The sequence below is a fragment of the Trachemys scripta genome, chromosome 8 (genome assembly GCF_013100865.1).
Source record: "Trachemys scripta elegans isolate TJP31775 chromosome 8, CAS_Tse_1.0, whole genome shotgun sequence".
Lineage (NCBI taxonomy): Eukaryota > Metazoa > Chordata > Testudines > Emydidae > Trachemys > Trachemys scripta.
The window spans coordinates 76,238,499-76,263,588 of NC_048305.1; the positions used below are offsets into that span (position 1 = coordinate 76,238,499).

The 25,090-nt window shown below is 40.2% G+C and overlaps 1 protein-coding gene across 8 annotated transcripts in view; it reads left to right on the forward strand.

The window, feature by feature from the left end:
* The window catches only part of TGFBR3 (transforming growth factor beta receptor 3), a 175,574-nt gene that overhangs the window by 143,428 nt on the left and 7,056 nt on the right, over nucleotides 1-25,090 (forward strand). For 5 of the 8 annotated variants that reach the window (XM_034779115.1, XM_034779117.1, XM_034779110.1 and 2 more), the window contains 8 exons: nucleotides 497-819; nucleotides 2,390-2,542; nucleotides 4,953-5,093; nucleotides 5,214-5,387; nucleotides 10,485-10,784; nucleotides 12,223-12,343; nucleotides 18,613-18,654; nucleotides 20,983-21,090. In XM_034779115.1, the coding sequence (XP_034635006.1) occupies nucleotides 497-819; nucleotides 2,390-2,542; nucleotides 4,953-5,093; nucleotides 5,214-5,387; nucleotides 10,485-10,784; nucleotides 12,223-12,343; nucleotides 18,613-18,654; nucleotides 20,983-21,090 (1,362 nt within the window). The remainder of the gene's footprint in view (nucleotides 1-496; nucleotides 820-2,389; nucleotides 2,543-4,952; nucleotides 5,094-5,213; nucleotides 5,388-10,484; nucleotides 10,785-12,222; nucleotides 12,344-18,612; nucleotides 18,655-20,982; nucleotides 21,091-25,090) is intronic. The other 3 variants (XM_034779116.1, XM_034779114.1, XM_034779113.1) reach the window with 2 other exon arrangements.

The following is a 25,090-nucleotide window of genomic DNA, read 5'->3' on the forward strand; positions in this document are numbered from 1 at the left end:
AATTGGAGAGAGTCTGGCAGAGGGCAACTAAAATGATCAGGGGACTGGGGCACATGACTTACGAGGAAAGGCTGAAGGAACTGGGCTTATTTAGTCTGCAGAAGAGAGGAGTGGGGATGGATTTGATAGCAGCCTTCAACAACCTGAAGGGGGGGTTCCAAAGAGGATGGAGTTTGGCTGTTCTCAGTGGTGGCAGATGACAAAACAAGGCACAATGGTCTCAAGTTGCAGTGGGGGAGGTTTAGGTTGGATATTAGGAAACACTATTTCACTAGGAGGGTGGTGAAGCACTGGAATGGGTTATCTGAGGAAGTGGTGTAATCTCCATCCTTAGAGGTTTTTAAAGCTTGACATAACCCTGGCTTGGATGATTTAGTTGGGGTTGGCCCTACTTTGAGCAGGGGGTTGGACTAGATTACCTCCTGAAGTCTCTTCCAACCCTAATCTTCTATGATTCTATGATGATGATTTGATTTACTCTTTTTTCTTTTTCTAGAAGAGATGAATGACGAAGACCACCCTTTTCTTCCCCCGGAGCTGACCAAACTGCCAGATAACCCTCTGCCTGCTTTGAAGGAGCCCACATTAAGCGACAGCCTGGGTTTTCCTTTTCACATTAACAGAGGAAGGCACGATAAGGTGGGAGAAGGAATTTCCTTACCAAGGGATACAGAAGACACAATAATGAGTCGTTTCTATGAGCAACTGCTTCAAGAATCTGAAGAACCTGAAGAGGTGCAGGGAAGCATTGATGTAGCCCTCTCAGTAAAATGTGATGACAAAATGATGACTGTTGCAGTAGAAAAAGACTCCCTGCAGGTTAGTCTGCTCTCTTAATCCCAGACTGTGAAACACTTTACAGAAGGCCCAATCCTGACCAACCGTTACCCGTAGCGACATTCCAGATAACCCACAGATTGAAGGGGAAACATATGGCAAAAATTCTTTCCCCCGATTCTAGGTTCTGACCTGTCCCAGAATTTGTAGACAGGTGGTTCTACAGGCTCTTCATGACCGGAAATGTGAAGAGGCAATTGCTGGATGCCAGAGACTAGAGATTGGGACTGTGATGGACATCCACTATGATCCATAAAAAATGGCATTTACAGCTCTCCTACCACCCACCATCTACACAGAGGTTGCTTGTGCCTTAGGGAGGAATAATTTGCATTGTGGATGGAAATCTTGTATAGAATAAGACTTTTTTTAAATTCAGTTTTGGCCAAACAGTGAAGTTCATACTAGAATGAAAAATACAGTAACTCCTCACTTACGTTGTAGTTATGTTCCTGAAAAATGAGACTTTAAGCGAAACGATGTTAAGCGAATCCAATTTCCCCATAAGAATTAATGTAAATGAGGGGGTTAGGTTCCAGGGACATTTTTTTCACAAGACAAAAGTCTCTCTCTCTCTCTCTCTCTCTCTCTCTCTCTCTCTCTCTCTCTCTCTCCACGTTTTAAACACTTTAATACTGGTACACAGTGATGATGATTGTGAAGCTTGGTTGAGGTGGAGGAGTCAGAGGGTGGGATATTTCCCTTACTGCTAAATGATGAACTAGCAATTGGCTGAGCCCTCAAGGGTTAACTCTCTCACTCTACAAGGGAGATATGCGCATTTCCCCTTTAAGTACACTGCCATTAGATGAGCTTGCCGAGACCGCAGCTGCTGCAAGCTCCCTCCGTCCTGAGCCCTGGTGTGTCCCCCTTGCTCTATGGAACGTGGGGTAAGCGGGGTGCAGGGGGGAGGGGGACACTCTGACATTAGCGCCCCCCACCCCTTCCTTCCCTCCCCACCGCACAGCAAGCAGGAGTCTCAGGGAGCAGCTCCAAGGCAGAGGGCAGGAGCAGCACATGGCAGTGGGGGGAGGGACAGCTGCAATTGCTAGTTTGCTGGGCAGCTGCTGCACAGGGAACTTAGGGGAGCTGATAGGGGGGCTGCCGGTCCACCCTGGTTCCAAGCCCCCACCAGCTAGCTGCAAGGGGCTGCTCTTCCTGCAAGCAGTAGACAAATCAGGTGGCTGCCAAACAACGTTAGAAGGGAGCATTACACAACTTTAAACGAGCATGTTCCCTAATTGATCAACAACGTAACAACAAAACAATGTTAACCGGGACGACTTTAAGTGAGGAGTTACTGTATAGCTATTTTCTTTTTTTTTACTCCATGTGATGGTTGTCTCCTCTGTTGTTCCAACAACTAATGTCATTGTGTGACAGTATTTTGTAGTAAATGTCACAGGACATGCAATTCAATGGCAGTCTTCTTAATAGTCATTTTAAGTAGAGCATAGTATATTTTTGCATAAGAGTATAACTTGTAAGTATGTATCTCGTGCAATTGTATTTTCTCTGAGGTTTCAGCCACTTATGCAATGTCATTGTTTAGGCTAATGGTTACACAGGGACAGAACTCTCACTACTAGATCCTGCCTGTAAAGCGAAGATGAATGGTACCCATTTCATTTTGGAATCTTCATTGCACAGCTGTGGGACTCAACAGATAGACTATGCCTTGGATAACATAGTTTATTTTAACTCTGTGAGTATTTTACAAGGAGAGATGTTTTTCTTTGCTGTGTATTGTTATGGTACAATAAGGCTATAAGGACCAGATTGTGACTGGACCTAGTATGAGTATTAAGGAGGTGTGCCCCCTTCTCAATCTTTTCATGCCCAGGCTAGGGCCAGTCACAGTTACAGTCCCTGAACTCAGGAAAGCGCGAGGCTGCTCCCTCAGTGTGTTGCTGGGGGCACATGACATCCAAAAGAGAGTGGGAGGAGATGGGAGTGTGTTCCCCTTTTCTGTACTAGGCATTGGAACAAGCCAGGTGCACTGTGGGGAACTAGCTGCACTGTTCCAAAATATGATGCAGCCTTGCTTCATGCACCATGCTGCTTGGAGAGGGAGGCACAAGTCTTCCCTGAGCTCCCCCAGGGCAACTCTGCAGTACCCCCACACTACTGGCACAACTTAGCCCTGAGCTGGTATGGCAACAAAGATTTATGATCACAAAAGAAAATATAAATTAAAAATCCTGTAGGGAACACTTCTATAACTTTGAATGAAAAATGCCCCTGAAATTGAGGGAGTGGTCCAATCTGTGCAGGCTTCTATCTTGCTCTTTTGCCATTCAGTGAAGGCCTGAGCTTTTTTTGAGCACAGATTGCTGGTCATGGCAAATTGTGTGGTGCTATTTTACAATGCAACAAGTGCCCACTAAAACACACATTTTCACCTGTGTCCACTAACCTAATACCTGAACCCAAGTCTTCCACAATGAAAGGCTGGTGGACTCTACCAATAAGCTCCTCAAATGTGCTTTCAAGTGTGTTTATTCTCTGAATACAGGAAGGCAGTATTGTATGCTGTTGTGTCACTTGTTACTTTTCACATGAGCATTAACCTCATTACAAGTACATGTTTTAAAATAAATATTCAGTGCTCATCTATTTGTGTGCAAGACAGGCCTCAACTTCAAGTTTGAATCCAAGTACAGAATTCAGTTCCCCAACAACTACTTGAATGGGCACTGTGGGTACCCAGATAGCTAAGTGCTGATCTGAGCACCCAATGTGGGTCCCCCAGTTTGAAAATTGGTTTCAGAATTCTCATACAGCTGCATACTTGGAATGTAATCTGGATATGGGTATGTAAGTGACCACATAAAGAATCCCACTTTGTTTCTAGGCTTTCTACTACAAGAACTTGCACAGTACTTGCACTGTGAACTTGAATAGATATTTGCCAGGCCAACATGCACTAACCTGTTTTACTCTTTTGGGGGTTTTAAGCACATTATAGTATCCCTGGCAAACAAAGGAAACCCAAGGATAGCTACAGCCACTTGATCAGACCTAGCCTGGCTAAAACTATTCTGTATTGGCAAGACCTTGTAGCTTTTGACTTAGAGATGGGCGCAAACCAAAAACCTGAATCTAAACACCCCAAAATTGTGGAGAAAATACATCTCAATCTAAACTTTGTGTCTGGACCCAGTCTGTATAGTGGGTCAAACCAAAACTGATCCAAGCACCTCTCAGTGAAAAAAATGATTTGGAGCTCCAGGTCACTGTACAAGGTCCTGAGCTTCCCAGTGTTTGGGAGAATTCCCACTGAAAGGTGATTCAACAGTCTGCAGAAAGGGTGAGGTGTCCAAACAGTTCAGAAGAAAATGTCACTTGTTAGAAGCTGTACTATAGCTGAGACAACAAAGCTGAAGTTGTGAGAGAAGCAAAAGAGCAGTGGAGGAGCAGATGGGGAAACACAGCAGCTCAGTGGTGAAGGTTAGAGAGAGAAAAGCAGACAGAGGATGGGTGGAGCACCAAAGAGAAGGTATCTCAGAGGAAAGAGAAAAAACAGTGGGGGAGGGGAAAAAGAGGAGTCAGGTAGGGGTCCAGAGAAGAGAGACATGTGAAAAGGATAGCAAGTTTTCTGGCTTATGTCGTTTAAAAAAAAAAGGGGTGGGGTGGGGGGAGGGAGAAGGATACAGAGATTTTACAGGAGAAAATCCTGCTACCTGCTAGAACTTTTTGTGATTCTTCCGGGAGTCAGTCACTATATGTTGGAAGGTATGTTAATCCATTTCAGAGAACCATTTCTTTTAGCAGTGTTGGATACAGAAATACCAGAAGCAGAGTGGGACTGCTGGTATGCTCATTTACATACCAATCCCCAGGCTGCTTTTCCAACATAGAGAGCAGTTTTACGGCTCTACTGGTTTTGACATCTGGGAACAAACTGATGGTTATTCCGCATATATAGTATACATACATAAAATGCTCAGTGCTGGGCTGCAGGGATGGCGTGCTTTCCCCAGCTAGTTGGCTGCTACAACTTCTTGGTCTTCATGTTGTTCTGAAGAAAGGAAGAAACAATTAACATGAAAAGAGAATCACAATCACCTTTGTATAAAAGCTTTTAGTTTTCACTTCCCACTTCCTTTATGTAGATTGTTATTCAGCTGTCCTCACCAGTGGAAAGTAGTGGTTGGGGAATTGATGATGAAGATGTCGAATCGGGTGATAATGGATTTCCAGGAGACACTGATGAAGCAGATGCTACCTTTCCAAGCAGGCCTGAAATAGTTGTGGTATGTAATACCTTATATTTATTTTGAAATTAAAGTTTTTAGCTATGGGCCTAATTCTGCTCTCATTTCCATCCCATGGGGCAAAAGTTCTGCGATTTATTTGTATTTCGTTTGTTTTAGTTTAACTGCACACTCCACCAGGCAGAGGGTGGCAAACGCTTACCTAATCCTGCGCCTCCTGAACCCCGCATCAGCAATGTGACCTTCAACATGGAGCTTTATAAAACAGACCTCTTTTTCGCTCCCTTACAAGGACTCTTCTCTGTTGCTGAGAATGGACAGATTTACGTTGAGGTAACAAACTTTGAAAGGCTTTCAGATTAACCGAAATGTTCGGCAAGGCCATGTAAGCTGAGCCAAGTTTGTGCTTGCCTGCAGTAAACTGGTATTGTGTGGTTGCCTGTCTCAGAGAGATGTGTACTTCTGTGATTTCAGAAAAGGGACATCATAGGTTAATAAGACAATTCTTTGTGGTGAAGACCAGAGAGTCCTCTCAAAGTGGGTAAATCCAACTAAAAGAAGTCTGTCAGTCTGGTCAGATCTGCAGTATGGAACAGTACTTGAATCTGGTCTCTTAGCTCTTCCAGACCTTTATTGGATAATTACAAGCATCAGTACAAAGAATTTTCAGTGAGGAATGAGTTCATTTTATACAGAAATATAGCTTTAGCTACATTTTCCAGGTGAAGTTATGTACAAAACAGTTACAGCTTCCCCTTCCCCCCACAGGTTACATGGTGGAGGAAAGGGTCTTAACATTGTCGTCACAATTCCATCTCACCTTTAAGCCACTTCCAATCACATTTTGGTATACCAAACAGGTGTCAAACTTCCTCTCTTGTACAAATTATTGTTTTCATTCAGTGGTGGTTAACATATATGCTGTGAAAATCTTTCTATTGGATATGCATCTTTGTTAGTAAGATACCAACCAAGTAGAATGACAAGAGAATATCACAGGAACTAGAAGACCTTAGAAATAAGGTCCACTATATAAGCAAACCTTCTTTAAACAGAAGTACATCTTTCTAGCAGTAATTACCAGTGATATTTAACAAACACATTTGGGAACAATATTCAGATATGATTTTTAGTACTTTCAGTTAGTGTAACAGTTCATTTTATGTGCTCTGTAAATGTTTAGTTGCCTGTTAGTCCTCTACCTATAAAAATTACTTTCTTTCAAATACTTCAAAATTCTATAGTGAAAAATACGCTAAAAGAAATTGAAGCAAGGTTAAAATGCATCAAAATTAATTAAGGTGGGTTTTTTTGTTTGTTTTTAAGTAAAAGGTATTAGTTTTTCACTTGGACAAAGATTGTCAACTTCCTTCGGCATTCTGGGATGAATCCCTCTGGCTCTGGATTTGTCTGGTCTTGGAGTTATTTCTTCAAATACATACTTTAATTTCTTTATCACCTGTCCTGGGATGAGCTTGATTTTTTTCCCCTCTGTTTCTCCTTTCTGCACAGTGGAAAATTAATATCTGTTTCAGGCATTTGTTCCTCCATCCTCCACTGATAGAAAAAACATTGTATTTTGTTTGTTTGAAAAATGTCTGTCTCTTTCGTCAATAAATTACTCATGCATAATCTCTAAGGACCTGGTATTTGTCTCTCCTGCATAGATTCTGTTTCTATAAGAATTATTTTCTTTATTGTAATCACTTGTGCATTTTTCCTTTATCTCTGCTTTGTTTTTTCTTATCAATATGTTAATTCTATAATCATCTCACATCCTGTCTCTGTAGATCTTGTTTATCTCTTTTCTTATGTGGTGGCTTTTTGCTCATCCTTGCTCACCTACTTTTCTTCTAAAACCACTTGTGTTACTGGATGAAATTCAGAATGTTATAATTCATAGAGTTTAAGGCCAGAAGGGACCATTAGATCATCTAGTCTGATCTCCTGTATATTACAGGCCATTAAACTTCACCCAGTTACCCCTGTATTGGGCCCAACAACTTGAGTTTGCCTAAAGCAATCTTCCAAAAAAGCATCCAGTTTTGATCTGAAGACATCAAGAGATGGAGAATCCACCACCTCCCTTGAAAGTTTGTTCCACTGGTTAATCACCTTCACTGTAAATAAACAAAAAACCCACGCCTCACTTTTAATTTGAAATTGTCTGCCTTCAGCTTCCAGCCATTGGTTCTTTTTATGCCCTTCTCCACTAGAGGAAAAACCCCTCTACTATCTGGTATTTTCCTCCTGTTAAGGTATTTATACACTGTAATCAAGTCACCTCTCATTCTTTTTGATAGACTAAACAGATTGAGCTCTGTTCCTCACGTAAAGGGATTTTCTCCAGCCCCCCCCAATCATTTTTGTAGCTCTTCTCTGCACTCTCTCCAGTTTCTCAACATCCTTTTTAAAATGTGAACACCAGAATTGGATGCTGCCCCTCAGCAGTGGTCTCACCAGTGCCATCCAGATAGGAATAGGGAGGTAATTTTACCAATGCGTAATTCCCCTGTTTATACTTCCAAGGATTGCACCAGCCCTTCTTGCTACAGCATCACACTGGGAGCTGTTGAGTTGTTTGTCTACTATGATCCCCAAATCCCTTCCAAGTCACTGCTTTCCAGGATACAGTCCCCCCTTCTGTAGGTATGGCCTGCATTCCTTGTTCCTAGATGTATAACTTTGCATTTGGAGATATTAAAATGCATTTTGCTAGAATGGGCCCAGCTTACCAAGGGATCCAGATTGCTCTGTATGAGTGTTCTGTCATCACCATCATTTACCGCTCCGCCAATCTTTTTGTCACCCACAAATTTGATGTTTACTTTCAGATCATTGATAAAGATGTTGAACAGTATCAAACCCAGAACCAATTCCTGTGGATCCCCACTAGAAACATATGAGGATTCCCTCACTGACATCTACTTTGAGATCTGTCATCCAGTTCTTAATCCATTTAATGTGTGCTTTATTGCTATTGTATAGTGCTAATTTTAATCAGACTGTCATGTGGTAGCAAGTCAAACACCTTACTACAGTCTATTACATCTATGCAGTTCCCTTTATCAACCAAACATAATATCTTATCAAAAAATGAAATCACAATTATTTGACAAGATCTGTTTTCCATAAAACCATGTTGACTGGCATTAATTATATTCCCATCCTTTAATTCTTTATTGATACAATCCCGTATCAGCTTTTCCATTATTTTGCCCAGGATTGACATCAGGCTTACTGACCTATAGTTACCCAGGTCACCCCACTTGCCCTTTTTGAATATTGGCATAGCGTTAGCACTCCTCCAGTCCTCTAGTATTTTCCCCAATGTTCCAAGATGTATTAAAAATTAACATCAGAGAACCAGAAATCTTCTCAGCCAAATCTTTGTGGACTCTTGGGTGCAAGTTATCTGGGTCTGCAGATTTAAAAAGGTTTGGTCCCATAAGATGATGTTTAACATCCTCTTTAGTTAGAAAATTGTTCATCATCCTCATCTGATACAAGTGCATCATCCTGCGTCTTTCCAAATACAGAAATATTTATTACACACTTCTGTCTTTCTTTATCAGTAAGTGTTATCAACTACATCTGGTAATGGGGCTGTACCACTGCTGGCATTTCTTTAGTTCATAATATTTAAAAAATGTTATGTGCTAAGCCCTGCCAGCCATGGATTTTCCCCTCGTATCTTTAGCTTCCATTATCAATTTTCTGCACTTCATAACTTCTAATTCGTGTTGCTTGCACTGTTTTCCCTATCTGTTATATACCGTATTGCTTTTTATTTCTAATTACTGCTCTCACTTCATCGCTGAATCTGTACCAGGCTCTGGGAACAGGCATGCTCAGTCCTTTCAGCGGGTATATACCACTGGGTTGTGGAGGAAGGGATTAAAAATGGGCATGCTCAGTAAATGATACAGGCATCTAGGAACTCGGGAGGGAGTGAGAACATCCATTGTTATGAACAGAACAGTTATCACATCTAAGAGGTATTGTTACTGACTTCATTTATCACCTTTAAATATACTTTTTAATGTAAGAATATCCCATGAGATGAATGGGCCAGTTCACTCTGAGCCTCTTATCTGCTGCAGAAGGGTGTAGATTTATCAACACCAAATTTCATTTGCTGCAGTGTTACGCATTCATCTAGCTTGTTTGGATCTCCCTGAGGAAGCGTCTGCCCAGGTTCACCTAGGAAAGTTACTAAGGGAAATCAACCAAGAGTGTGAACACCCTCCACCCCACCTCTCATGGATGCTCTCATTCAGACGCGAAGTGACCTTGGGGCTTGTCTACGCATAAACCACATCTGTCCTTCCTACTGCAAGTCCTTTTCATTCAAACCATTTCGCCTTTCTGATCCTCATCCTCTATTTCCTGTTCTTAATAACAGATTGTTTCTATTGTTTAGATGCTTCAACCACTTTCTCTATTTAAATTAGTGATTTTGCTCTGCATACTTAGAGGGAAAAGGAGAATTTTCTGTGCAATCCACTGGCTTCAGTCTGAGATTTCTTTCTAGACTGTAGAAAAGTTTGGCCGGTTCTCCATTGGATGTATGCAAAACGCATGCATGCATATGGCACATTTTTGTGAGTAGGATATTAAGGCTAGTGAGAATCTTCATCATGCTGTTCTGATAATTAGGGGCAACACTCCAGTTTTTTATAGAAATAACATGCTTAATGTGCATGGAAATGTAAATGTACCTGTATAGTTTTCCCCTCCAAATTGCTTTGTGGCATTCGTATTCCAGTTGGGCTGAATAATATCAGTGCACTGTGGGTTGGGAATGGGTTCCCTCCCTGCCCCCCATAAAAGAATAGAGTCACTGTCTTTGTAGCGATCACACAGAAAATATTACAGCTGCATAGCTTCTTGCTAGCCTGCTCCTCCACAGAACTCAAAAGCCCCACCCTTGCTTCAAACCATGACCTCTCCACTCTGCCTCTGCATTCCACTCTGTGTGTGCATGTATTTATATTTAAGTGAAGATTTATGCAGATACAGCAGTGAGGAACTTGTAATCAGCTCCCATAGCCTTCTACTGTGGTTTGTAAACTTACTGGGGGAGTGGTTTTAGTGTTCTCCCCTTTCCCAAAAACTCAGTTCAGATATAGCATTCATTCTATTGAGTGGGCCTACTTTTCACTGGATATTTCAGGTGAGTTGGCTGAAGTACAGGGAGGCTTGACCCTCCAAAAAAATCACATGCTAGGACAATGACTAAGTTGGATTTGAACCCACAAAACTTGTCATCCATCCTTTAAGTATCTCCTAGACCGTATCTCCTCATAATTTAGGCTTGAAATATTTGATTGGAACTGGCATATGAAAACCACATAATCATCCAAAATGTGAATGCTGCTAACAAAAATGCCACTGCTAAGTTTTTAATAAATTGTTTTTCATATGCAGGTTTCTGTGACGAAAGCTGACAGAGCCCTGGGTTTTGCGATCCAAACATGTTTTGTTTCACCATATTCAAACCCTGATATGATATCTGATTACACCATCATAGAAAACATTTGTCCTAAAGATGAATCTGTTAAATTCTACAATGTCCAGAAGGTGAACTTTCCTATACCACATGCACAGATGGACAAAAAGAGGTTTAGCTTTGTGTTTAAACCTATATTCAACATCTCATTGCTCTTTCTTCATTGTGAGCTGACTTTGTGTACAAATAAAGAAAAAGACACTCAAGGACTGCCGAAGGTCAGTAGTTTAACTTCCTTAAGCTTTCAGATTTAGATTAAAAAATGAGAATTTTTACAAGATAAGTTCCAGATCATAGTAGTTCCTGGGATTAACTTTTCTATTTGAAGATTTTATAGACTTAGATTAGTGTAATTAACATTTTATCAGTGGACCTGATAATTTTTATAGGCTCTTTTTACTCAGAGCTATGCTGAATCTTGATCACATGGTCGACATTTTAAAGTGGAAAATGTAAGTAAGTGGTTACATGTGGTAAACAGAGATTGCTTTTCATTAAGGGAGTGGTCCAGATTTATCTGTTCTATTCAGATAAAATAGCAATAGGATAAACAAAATTAACATTAATTTTCCAGAGCCTGCTGAGATAATATTGTAATTGTTTTTGAACATCCATATGTGAATTGTAAGGTTGGCCCATCTCAGGAGGACTTTGATGGGAAATAAGTAAATATTATCATTTGTTTTCCAGAGTTCAGTGTGGTTACTTTTTTGGATTTATAGTAAATTCTCTGTATTGAATGTTCACTCCAATATATTTAAGTAGAATTAACATTTCCTGTTTGATTATTGTGAGACTGCTGCCTAACTATTACTTTAAAAATAGTATATAACTAAAAATACATCTTTTTGTCAAAAAATGAACTGTTAGGTATTCTGACTTTATTCAGACGTTTGGGACTTACCTGCATAACTTCTAAAATTTGAGTTATTTGTAGTAGTTCTTTAACATAAGAAAAGACTCAAACATTATTGATCTATATATGCACTATATATGCACTAGTGAGCTACAGAACTGGCCCCCGGATTTTCAAAAGTGGACTCTATTTTTGTGCTTGTAAATCTGTGTCCAAATTTTTGTATAGAAGCCTGGATTTGAATATACACACAGCATTTATACATGAAAAATCAACTACTCAATGAGTATAAAAGCTAACTGTGACAAGTGAAGGTACTTTTGGAAACTGGGGTGAGAGCTCTTTGAAGATATTGACCCTCTATGTAATTAACATCAGCCTTTGATATCCTAATATGCAACTATTACAGCAACAATTCAATAGTAAAACTTTCATAGAGTTTTAAGTAATGTAGCACTAAGGCACGTTTACATCTTAAGATGCAGCTGAGAATAGGGTGATCAGAGAGCAAGTGTGAAAAATTGGGATGTGGGGGTGGGAATAGGGAGAATAATAGGGTTCTATATAAGGCAAAGCCCCTAATATTGGAACATCTGAACATTCTAGCTGAGAATAAGTTTTCTTTGCCAGTATATTACATAGATTGTTTTTTTGGAGGGTTGATAACGTTCAGATCTCCTGTTTCTCTTTAGTAAACAATACTGAGCAAACACTGATAATGAGGCAGCTGTGCAGCTGCTCTGGCTGATACTGTATTTTATTTTGAGTGAATCCCTGACCTCAGATGTTTCCATCCACAGTGCATTCCTCCTGATGAAGCCTGCACCTCGCTCAATGTTGATATGATCTTGGCCATGATGCACAATAAGAAAACTTTCACCAAGCCCCTTGCTGTAATTACCCATGAAGAAAAGCCAAAAGGTACCAACGTACATTTTGAACTTCTTAACATAACTTTGTTGCATTATACAACATATAACCATTTGTATTGCAAAAAAAAGATAGCTTTAGGCATATACAATTTTATATTTTAAAAGGTACTCTTGTTCTTTATAAAATGTGTTCATTTATAGACATTTGTGTGGCACAGTCCACCATCTTATCTGAATGTCCGCAGTTACTTTTTTATGGAAATGTAATTTAGCTACTGTTGAGAAAGGAATACTCTTCCTATGCTTTACAACAATATAGGTTTCATAAGTATTAATATAGCAGAATTGCTTCTAGCAATTCACTCTTGTTTGGAAATTGAAAGCAATTCTTTACTATCTTCTGTATAATTTCTTCTTTGTGGCTGAAAATATTTAAGCATGGTAATTGCATTGAAATTTCAATGTATTGGAAATATTAAAGCTTGAGGGGTTTGTAAAGTAAAGGGGTAGCCACAGGGAAACCAGCTTCACTAGAAGATTAGATCAGTAAGATGAAGAGATGAAACTGTAGTGTTTCATTGATTTTCTTGGGGTTTGTTTAACTCATTTAGCATTTTTACAAAAAACTCCAAGTACAGAGTCATGAAAATTTGTCGATTCCTGGGTGCTGTGCTGCTTCTAATGCACATGATTCTTTGTCAAATAGTCCATTTCTGCCTTCTTCCCAGCAGAGGCAGTTAGAGCAGACAGCATTATGGCTCTACCTGCCAAGAAGTCTGGAGGCAAAGGGGCTGACAAGGTCTGTATGGAAATGACAGCCCATCCACATTTCTTCAATTCTTTTGTCTCCTTGTTCTTGTAAACATGAAGCATTTGACTTAGTTCTCTTCCTTTAAGAAAGGAAAAGAAAAGCCTAAACACTAAAGAGAGGAGGTTCAGGAAGAAAGGAGAAGAACCTGGGTAGCAGATAGAAAACTCTGGTTTTGTACTAGATGCTCTGAGTGAGGGTGACTGGAAAAAGTCTAACCAAAAAACAGTTCAGAGTCAGCAAAACCCTCACTTAAATCCATCCTTCAGATTTCTGAACTGATTCACTTGTAATCAACTGTCTTTTGTCCAGGGAGCTCCTTCAGCCTCCAATAGCCTGTCTGATGCTGTCTCCCCACTACAGCTTGCTCTTGGGAGATAAGGACTCTGCTCCCTCCTCACATGCCTGCCAGCACCCACAACTCTGTAGCTATAGGTCAACTTTTCTGCTGCTTTGGGGCTATGAGCAGCTCAGGCATTGCACCTTTGATACTCCTATCCGTCTCCCTCCTGTTGTTGGGTTACAGCACATGCCTTTGCTGCCTGTGCCACTCACACTTCACAGGAACTCTTCTCTGGTGTTTCCACTTTGATTCCATGGTCTAGCTTTTCCTCCATGGCTCATTCAAACAGCTGGGCCTAGCCTCCTTCCTAGCAATCCCCTGTACCATGATCATTCCCTTCATATGAGGATCCACCTGCCCAAACTGGCTTCTCTCAGGCTCACTTAAAGCTAACATCAGAGCCATCCTGCACTCTGTGCCCTACCCAGAATCCTGCCTCTACTGACATCTCAGATTCCTCAGTCCCTGTCTGGTGCAGGAAATGCTCCAGGGCAATAGCCAGGAAGATGACTCAGGTCCAGCACTCACTTAGTTCCGGAACCCTGACACCATTCTAGACTCCCTTACCTGACATCCTGCTCAACTGCTTGTGATTCTGAACCTTTGTACTCTGGCAATCTTTGGTGTGGAGAGCCCCAAAGCTCTGCCCAGGAATAAGAGTTTTAAACAGGACCCTCTTCAGAGGTTCAAGTTGCCTTTTCTCTCCACCCTTCTAGCCTCAACATCATCCCTGCCCTACAGAGGCTCCCTGTCCTCTGACAAGCCTCTGACAAGCTTGGGTATTTCCCATGTCCTTGGTGGGCACGAACACCCTCTTCCCCATCTCAACATCCACTCTCTTCGAATTAGTTTATTCTGGAATAAGAGCATCCACACACGGAGCTAATTGCGAGTAACTCCCCATGTAGACATGAGTTTACTTGGGGGAAAAAAATCTCACTTTTAAGGAAGAATCCCCAGAAGCTTACTGACACAAACATTCCAAGTTATGTAGGAACCCTTTTTACCCAGCACGCTAGACACTTCTCACCCTTTTAAGCTGGTTTCCTAGAAGCAGCTTCCCTTTCTCAGTGCATAGTCCCTCCTCTGCTTTCTCTTTCAAAGCTTGGAATATTCTGAGTGTGGTTGGCCATGATGACAAACAGGAAACTTGTTTCCACTTTTCTAACCTTCCTTCCCCTATGAGTGGTCATTTCCCCACCATCCTCTTTCACCCTCTCCATCAGGAGAACATCTTACATTTGTGGGGCTGCATTCTATGGTGACAGCTGGGAAAAAGACACTGATTCAATTGCAAGAGAATTTGCCTTCTCCCCCAATCATTCAGACTTTTCTGGCATGATGTGTATGCCTTTTATTTACTTCTCCCCCTTCCTCCTTGCCACCCTTGCTGGTGGCAGGCTTTCAGAGTGTGCCCCTCACATCCCAGGCTGAGAGAGTGGTTGCTTGTGAAGCAGAAGTATTACTCTCCTGGAGCTCTAGGCAATCCCCTAGTTCTCCAAGCCTATGAGTGTGTGATTCAGGACCAGCAAATGGTAACTATGGTAACCAAGTAATGATAGCCAGTTGCTTCTGTTTCAGGTACTTCTGAAGGACACAATCCTGTCTCTACTCATTTCAAGCAGTATATCTTGCAGGGAAAGATCATCTCTACTGCAGACTGACTCGGCAATCACCAGCTAATTTCCAGAAAGCCAAGTATTCCTGAGTTTCTGCCAGCACCTCATGTGTCCCTGTTAGACCCCGTAGACCAATTCAGTTTGAGTCAGTGCCTAGTTCCCTGTTTCTGCTCCTTTGAACATTAATAAAACATTGAACAATGCAATTCTCTTTTAGCTCTAGCATTGCAGTTTAGAGGGTTTCAGTAGCTTCACTTGCAGCTCAAAATCTTCCATTTGCATACAATGTCTGTTTGAAATTTTGGAATGCTTTCCAGAGAGAGTCAAAGGATGGGGGATCAGAAATCCTTTAACCTCAGTGCTGCAGTGCATGCTTTTTAGTGTTTAAATAGCATATGGATTACATGGAACATTGCTGGGGGACATAAGCAACAACTGTTTTTTTAACTCTGCAAGGAAGCCCATGTTTTTACACGATTCTTTTTAATGCAAATTAAATCCACTAAGAATTAAAGGCAAGTATTTGATTGGTAAATGCAGTGCAATTAAAACGATGCTTTTGGTCCTGATTCTGTACTCTTTCCTCATGAAAAACTCCCACTGATCTCAGTGATTACCCATTCCTGACAGAACACATTAAACTGGGTAACTGATGTTTATCCTTCAGCAAACAGATTTACACCGAGAGCTCTATTCTCCTTTTGGATGTGCGGGGCTGTGTCCGCAACTTCCATGGATAACTTCAACTGGAGTTATGTCTGTATAAAGAGTACAAGGTCTAAGGGTATGTCTTCACTATGTGCCAGATCGGCGGGCAGCAATCGGTTGATCCAGTGGGGGTCGATTTATCGTATCTAGTCTAGATCCGATAAATTGACCCCCGAGCACTCTCCTGTCGACTCCTGTACTCCAGCTCGGCAAGAGGTGCAGGCAGAGTCAACGGGGGCGCGGCAGCAGTCGACTCACCACGGTGAAGACACCACAGTAAGTCGATCTAAGTACGTTGACTTCAGCTACATTATTCACGTAGCTTAAGTTGCGTAACTTAGATCGATCCTCCCCTCCCCAGTGTAGACCAGGCCTTAGTGTGTAAAAGTCAAACCAGATTTACGAGGAGACAGTTGCTTGATAGACTCTATTGTTGCATTATGGGTGATCTTGTCTAAATGTTTGGTGGAACTCTTCCCAGCATATTGCAGATTTTGAGCATAACGCACAACTATTAGCACCTTAACATCTTTGATACGCAGTTGTTCCACAATGAATCAAATGGCCCTTTTCTAAAGGGTAACTGCTGTGATTGACTGCACAGTGAATCTGTAAGATTGAGAACAAATTATATTGCACTACTAAAATAAGAGTATTTGCATCTTAGAGATGTCAATTATCATTTGCTTTGATGTGGAACAGGCCAGCTTTCATGGGTATTGTTATAAACCATGTTATTGGAACTATTATGTTACATCTGCTCTGTAAGCCAAATGAAGATGCTTGTACGTTTGACATTTTGGGAGCCAGCACAAATTGTTCAATGCAAAGGTGTCTGTTTTCTTCTCCATACATCATGCACGTGACTTCCATCGACTGTAATGGAAACCATGGCTGTATATTTAGAGGAAAACACCCTCCTCTAGTTTGCATTTTGCTTTATAGGTTTTTACAAGCTTGCTTCTTCACCTTATTGTATCAGATTCCCATGAAACCTCCTAAAAATGGCCAAAGAAATAAAATTAAAAAAAAAATTATCCATATCCTGGCATCTTTGTCACATCTGTTCTTTGGCACAATTTAAATGAAAGGTGTAGAAAGAAATTTATTTAAAGTCTATGAAATTGAACTTTTCAACAGAAGAATATATGTCCATTTCACTATTTGTTCAATTTATGCAAGATGTGGAAAATATTGGGTTTTTTTTTCAGTGAAGGGAGCAAGATCACAGAAAAGAGGTCATGAACAACTGACAAGCACTTTTCCTAAACCAAGATATAGAAAACCATGTGTGTTACTTAAAGCTGGCATCTATTATTTTAAAATTATACACTTTTCCTGGGCGCACTCACCCCTCTTGTGTGGCACAAAGCTGCATCAAGCAACACGCATTAATGCCAAGGAACTGGATAACTAATGCAGTGAATTGGCAATGTTGTTGTAGTTGTTGTTTGTTGTTTGGCAACCTTCCTATTCTGTGGAGAAGCCAATGACAGAATTAGCATGGAAAATTAATTCCTGTCACCACTGGAGACACTCTGTTTAGTCCAAGGTTGGGATATGCTAGCTGGATATATGGACAAACTTATAGTGCTGCTACCCATGTTGTACTATTTCACTTTCTAGTGTTTCAATCCATTGCCTTTCATAAACATTACATTCATTTATACTTCTGCTTTGACTTCCATTTGATAGCTTGTTAGTATATTCACAAACAAAAAAACTTACATTTTGAGAAAGCTAAGGTTGAGATATTAAAAACAATAACATATTCCAAAATGTATAAATTAAAAAAAACACTTCTATCAGGAAACAAATTCTTAAGGTCACTCAAAAAACGTTAACATTGTCCCAATTTCCCCATTCTTGTTTTAACTTGCTTGTCTAGTCCACTTGCATGGATGATATATTTAAAAAAAAAAAATAAGATAGCCACTTGGTAAACTACACTGCTTTAGTTTGTTCTCAGAGTAAATAAAAATGGTTTGGATATTACAGCTATGTGTTTCTGAGAGGAAAATGTAATGAACCAGATATAGAATTTTGGCCACATGGTACCCTGTGTAGTTCAAGTTAGTTAATGCAGTTGCTACTGAAGAGGTTTGAAACATGAATCCTGGCATATAAATACATGCTGGATAAACAATTCAGAGAAAACTAATAACTTTCAGTATATTTTGAAACTTCTAGAACTGCTCTTGCCCCTTGATCAAAGCAATTTTTTCCCAATTGTTAAAAGATATAAAAATATGTATCATTACAGTACCTTGCCAAATCTTCTCATAGTGGAAGCATCTGGTACACTCAAACATGTCAGAATTTAAATTCTTTGGGCAGCTTGGTGATCTAGAGATTGCAACATGGGTTACCAAACACAATGTTTGAATTAGAATCCAAATCTGGGTTTTTGGCTCCTCAAGTTGGCCTGGGTATCCTGAGAGGAAGGGGACTCCTGACATCTAATAGTTCCTCTGTGGAGATACCAGGCATGTATATAAAGAAGGGATACCAAATAAGAGAGAGAGTAGGGCTAATGATGCATTTTTAAAGACAGTTTTGTATTTCTTTTCATTCCATGTTGATGATGATTGATTATTATTTCAAAATAGTAGCTTTAACATCATAGCTATGATTTTTGTCTTCCGGTATAAATAAGATAGAATACTAAGTAATTTATGCACATCACAGAGCACAGTGGAAATGTACAAATCAAAACATGTGCATGTAGACTTTCCTCCCAGTGAGATGCTGAAGATTGCTTATATACTGTGTAGTATTTGTATGGAGCATCATACAATTAATGGGTTTTTTGGTTTTGTTTGTTTGTTTTTTTAAAACAGGTCCACCTACTCACAAGCCAAAAGGCAGTGGGATGCAGCCACGTAAGTTATGCATATCTGTCTGCTTTGTTGACCTAACACAGAAGTTCTCAAACTTCATTGTACCGTGACCCCCTTCTGACAACAAAAATTGCTATACAACCCCAGGAAGGGGGACTGAAGCCTAAGCCTGCCCCAGTCCCGCCGCCTTGGGCAGGGAAGGGGGGGAGGGGCGGCAAAGGCGAAATCCCAAGAGCTTCAGCTCCAGGCAGGAGGTCTATAACCTGAAGCCGTCGGGCTTTGGTCCTGGGCAGTGGGGCTTGGGCTTCAGCTTCAGCCTCAGACCCCAGCAAGGCTAATGCCAGCTCTGGCAACCCCATTAAAACAGGGTTGCGACCCACTTTGGAGTCCTGATCCACAGTTTGAGAACCACTGATCTAACGACTTCCAGACAAAAGGTTAAGTCAAAGAGAATTTATCGTAAAGCTTTTTAAACTTAGAACAGAATTAAGTCTTTGGTTTTAGTGCCCCTGGGGACAGTATCCCAGATCCTCAAATATAGTTAGGCACATGACTCCCAGGATCTGGGCCATTCCCACTAACTTTAAGAGAGAGGAATGCATGACGGGAGAGCAGTAATTTGTATAGGTGACTGCAGTACTCCTACATCCAAGACTACCACAGATGTGATAAAATGTGGCTCTGACTTTCACTCTGAGTTCAACATTAGCTTCCACAACTCCCCTGACGCTGAAAATCTCAACCATGCTATAGGGCCCAGTCAGCTCTTGAGGAGAGTGGGTAGCACCAGAAATACATTGCAGATGGGAGGGAAGGAAAAATGATAGCTGAAGGGTGAGAATTTAGAAAGTGAGGAGTGAAAGAAATGAAGGGAAAGAGCTTTGGGTCTTGGAACTAGATTCACACAATGTGACACAGGGAATGATAAAACTTACCTCCCTCCATCAGCTGGGCTACCTGTGTCCTGCTATGAGTGGGATCTAGTTGTCAGTGAACTGCATCTTAAGGCAAGAAGATGATGAGATGATGCAGTTGTAGATGAGGCATCTCTGTTTAACAAACACAATTATAGTTTGGATTTCAAATAACCAAACATGAGCAAGTGACTCAGAAATGTCAAAAATAGGAGAAAACTCCAATGAGCCACTACCTAGGCTGTTCTTTCTGTCCCAAATCTGGCTGCACATACTCAGAAAGGGATTCTGAAGAGCTCCCTTAATGGAAGCAGGGGCCTTAAAGGTATAGTACCCATGCAAGTGCACCTATCAATGACAGAGGGAAAGCAAGTAGAGGTGCTGCTGCCTGCCTTTTCGAGGGAATTCTTCTGGATGCAGGAAACTAGATAGAAAGAAGTTGAATTGGAGGAGATCTACTAAGCATTCCCTGGCCAGCCTCCTCCGTGTCCCCCTCACCCACCAACACAGAGGCTGGGGTGAATTGGAGTCTGTGTGTTCAGTTCTTTTCCATTATTTACTCAATTACTAAAAAGTTATTCACTAGCTTAAATAATTTCATATGTTTATGGGAGACATTAGAAATACTACATCTGAAATTAGTCGTAAGAAAAACTACAAAAATAATTGATTCAGTATGAAAACCATATTAAGGTGTCTTTGATCAAAGAGAAGAAATATACAAGACAATGGCTGGAAGTTGCTGTAATTGTGTAAGTAACATTTGGAGACATACATTCAGGAACCAGATGCAGTACCGTACAAACTATACTGCATAAAGGTCCCCTCCCCTAGAAACTGACTTTTTTGTTCTATTTTTGTGATCTGGAATTAATTTGTTATTAAGAACATTGCCAAATATGAAAAACAATTGCTCCTATTTATGTTTTTGCTGACTTTTGAGCTGGCACCACTTCTTACTTAACAGCGCTTCCGTTCTCCACCTAGATATAGGGCTGAAGTTGCAGAGGATATAGAGTAAAGTTGGCTTGAATGGTAGGATGTGAATAAAAAGTATTCTTTTAGCAAGACTTCACAGCCTTTTTAAATATATATTTCAGTTAAACCTGACATTTAACTGAAAACAAAGAATAATTAACAAGAAACTGAGAACACTTTGAATTCATTCTGGTTTTGCTAGATTTGGGATGTTTTGAGCTGGGTTTTTGCTTTGTGACTCAGAACAGTTTGTTAAACTAAAGACATTCTTCATGCTCACCTCTGCAAGCCATGTGCATTGCTTGTCCTCCTTAGACACAAATCACAGTAATCTGCTAAGTATCATGGGGCTTTCTTTTCTTGCGTTTAAAATGATGGTTAATTAAATATGAAAATGTCACAAAACTGAAAAAGGGAGGAGGGATTTTTAAAAGTACTATTCAGCATTCAAAATGAAAAAACTGATTTTTATTTATAGCAGTTTTCTATGGACTGGACACTCTGACCGTTGTGGGCATCGCCTTTGCAGCATTTGTGATTGGAGCACTGCTGACAGGAGCACTGTGGTTTATCTATTCTCACACAGGTTAGTACAGTTGTTTTCACCAGATTCCATTTGGCATAGCACATTGCAATGGAGGCAGTGAGATCTAATACTTATGAGTCAGGAGACTAGGTCTTCTTTGCTGCTTTCCACGTTCTCCCTAAGGTGCTTTCCAGCAACTCCCCACAGCAGACTGAAGGTGTTAACCAGGTAGCTGTATCTGCCCCTCTAGGTAATGGGGGGATATTATGTCTTTTGATATTTTGTTTAGAAACTGGGAGATTTTTCGACTGCTAACTGTGAAAACTTACCCTGGGATCTGAAAGTCCAACTGAGATTTTATAGCTCATGTGCCATCACCAATAAAGATTCTATAATTGGAATTTAGTTAATTCTACTGATGTGTGAGCCAGAAGAGAATCCATTAAATCTTTTTAGCTACTAAAGTAAGCAGATGTGACTTTGACTACATACCAGGAGCAGATCAAATGACTAAAAAGATGCCATATTTACATAGGCCCTTTTCTGACTACAACTGCAATTTAAAATGTTTCATAGGCTTTGTTTACCCAAAACCTTGCATTGGTTTAATTAAAATTCTCAGTTTTTAAAAAGTTACGCTTTCTATGGGCTGCTCTCCAGCCCAGAATCCCCAGAGTAGTCTGTGCTCTGGGCCCCTTCTACTCCTGGCCACCCAGGGTTGGGGCGCGGGGCGAAGAACGGTGAAGTGTCAACCCTATGCTGCTCTTGGGTCAAGGGACTTCTCTCCTAACTTGTTGCAACTGCTTCATGCCACTGGAGCAGGGTATTGGGGCCAGAATCTGGCCTTATATAGTCAAAGCTTCTGTAAACAATATAAGCTCAGAATTTAACTGGCAGAAATCTGTTTCCAATTGATTATACAACAGCTTTTGATAAGAAAATTAATATTTCTGAATACATTAGCTGTGTATGAAGCTGATTTGGAAGCCAAAAGCAAATTTGGGTACCTTAAAGGGTGTGATAAATATAAATGTTCCATTGCTGGAACATGGGGGAAGAACGGGAGATACAGTTCCTGTGGGTAAAACATACAAGTTAAGGAAAGAATCTCCAATTAGATCACTTTAACAAAAACAAGTTTAAAGAATTTTGGAATGAATTGATGTTTTGTTAAGCCTTTATCAATAGATATTGAATCTCTGTTCAATTATAGAGATATCTAGAGGGACATGTGTTGTATGTCAGAAGTTGTGTGTTAAACTTTACAGTATTAATAAATAGCAGCATTACACAAGAGAGAGTAATTAAAATTGACAAAATCCCGTTGTCAAAAACAATGGGAAGTTGACATAATAAATCCTTCAACATAATGGAATTTGGACCAACCCTATTAAAATAATTAGTGACTAACTACATCAGTCATAATTACCAAGTAAAATAGCAAGTGGAGCAGCTGTTCGGACTTTCCTTATTGCCTGAGAGACAAAAATAAGTGGGAAAAAGTGTAAGAAGAAAGAATAAAAGGGAAGACAGGAAGCAGGCTCTCTAATTCCTGGGATTAGAGAATTTTAGAAATTAGATATAGGGGGCCAGATTTTCAAAGGAGCCTCAAAATGGACTGCTGTTCCTGTGCACATATTTTCCCCCCACACACAGTCACTTGCATCTACAAATTGGGATTTGTAGTAGAGATTTGCTACCAGGGACTTCCCCTGGCCACCATAACCCCTCGGTGGAGAATTGCAGGGGCAAGATAATTCAGCCTCGTCTGAAAGGCTTTGGGGTCTGCTGAAGACATTTTTGATTAAAACATAAATAAATATATAGCTAAGCTCCATATCTTAGATGGGGTCCTGTGTGTACTACAGCTATATAATTCACCCCTTGTAATTGGGATTCCAGAGCATAATCCAACTTTCATTTTACATAACATTATATTTCAAAAGTGGTGCCATGGTTTCATTCTAGGTTTGCAGGCAGCGTGAAACAATCTCTCTTAGGCCTGGTCTACACTAAAAACTTTTACTGGCATAGTAGTGATGCTTGGTGGGGGAGGGGAGGGTGGGAAGGGTTTTAAATTACTGTTGATACTGGCAAAAGCCAGACTGTAGATGCAGTTATACCAACAAAAGAAATATTTTTGCCAGTTTACCTTATTTTGTTTGGGGAATTGGTATAAACTACATCAGGAAAAGAATTACTTTGCTGGTATTAGCTGTGTCAACATTAGGAAGGCTTGCTAGTATATACCAGCAAACACTTTCTAATATAGACCAGGCCCTAAATGGATGAACTCCCCCATTCATCTTAATGGATTGTTAACGCTGAAACCAAAAGATAACTGAAAATGTAGAAACAACATAAAATAAATGCAATTGAATATTGAAACAAACAACTCAGTAGCTTAGTTATTGATTGTATTACTTATTTTTATTATTTCATTCAAATAACATTTAAAAAAATTATCTGAAACTGCTGCAAAGTTTCCACCAGAATGTCAACAAAAATCTTGGAGCTTTACTGAAAAATTTGGGTCCAGTTTGCCATTGAGCACACAGGGCTTTGAGTTCAGAGAGTACTAAAGGATGGAGAGGCAAAGAAGAGAGCAGGGCAATTGAGAGGTGCTCTGTCTTCCTTCTCAGTCCAGAGCGCTCTCTTTTAGTCTATTTTTTCCAACTGGTTAAAGAACTTGAAAGGTGGCTACCAACCTTTCTACAATAATAGAATATCTGTCTGGAGAGGATCCTAGAACAAAGGAAGGCAGAGAAGCTTGGCTAGTATTGAATACCCTTTACCTGAGCCTCTTTAGAAGAAGTAAAAGTCTTGCTGCAGTCCTGTTTGTGTGCAGTAACCCTTCAGGAGTTAATTGTGAAATTATCTATGACTGGAGAATCCTGCTCTAAGTGAATAAACTGTCATGCTTAAGGGATAAATAAGGGACATGGAACAGCTTGATAACTTATTAGACTTTGCTAAACATAAACCCAACAATTTTAAACCCTGCATTATGTATGGCACACATATCAGTCACCTAATCCTCTTAGAAAGTATGATTTTCTCTTATTCGGACAATGCTTCAAGTTAACAAGATAAAATTTTCCAGAACTCTGGAAGTTAAAGGTCTCCCCTTCTCTTGTTTTTAAAATGGGATCTGATTTAAAATAAACTGACATAGCAACCAATTATATTTGGCAAATGGAGATAGAAAAGCAAACATTCAGACTTCCTGGACAGGGAGTACTACTGGCAGTTTTCCTAAGTGTGAATAATAAAGTACATGTTGTCACATTCAGATGGGTAAAAGCTTGTTTACTGTCAATAGATAGGACATGGCCATTTTGAGGAGTGATCAAGCACTAACATTAGACACAAGAAGCTGCAGTAGGTGGTGGTATATTAAATAAATTTTTTCTCTTCACTTAAATCCTCTCAATAAAAAAATCAAAATAATTTGACAGTTTATCAAGGTAATGAAAAATAACTATAAGACTAAGCAAAAGTCAGTCTAAATATATTGGTAGATTCTGTTCATAGTCTCACGAAGATTTTGATACTTCAATTAAAGGACAGTGCAAATTGTGCTGGTATCTCTGTTACACAAACAGATTGTTATATGTCAGAACGGCCAATAATTTTCTAGACTTGGAGCAGTGAAGAGGAAATCAAATGACAGCAGTGTCTTTGCCACTGAGGCAAAGTGCTCATCCCCCAAACTTTTAAAGGAAGATGCCTCCTAGGAAGTTTTCCAGAAGAGCGGAGGAATGGAGTGTGTAGTGCTATTTGGCTTCTAAAGAGATTGTGACAGCTGTGCTTGTCATTTTTCCTAAAAAAGAAGAGGTATTCAGCATATAAACTAAGTTATGGTTGAGTTTATACAGCTCGTATTGATATGCTGTGGCTGATGCAAAACTATGTGTAATCATGCGGTTTGTAAAATGGGTGACAGCGAAGCTGTAATAAGACCTAACAGCAGGGAATATGGGCCAGTTCTGCATTTTGCAGAACTGCTTTCTTGGCAGAGATTTTGAGGGGCCCTATTAAGGGAATGGAAGTAACTGCA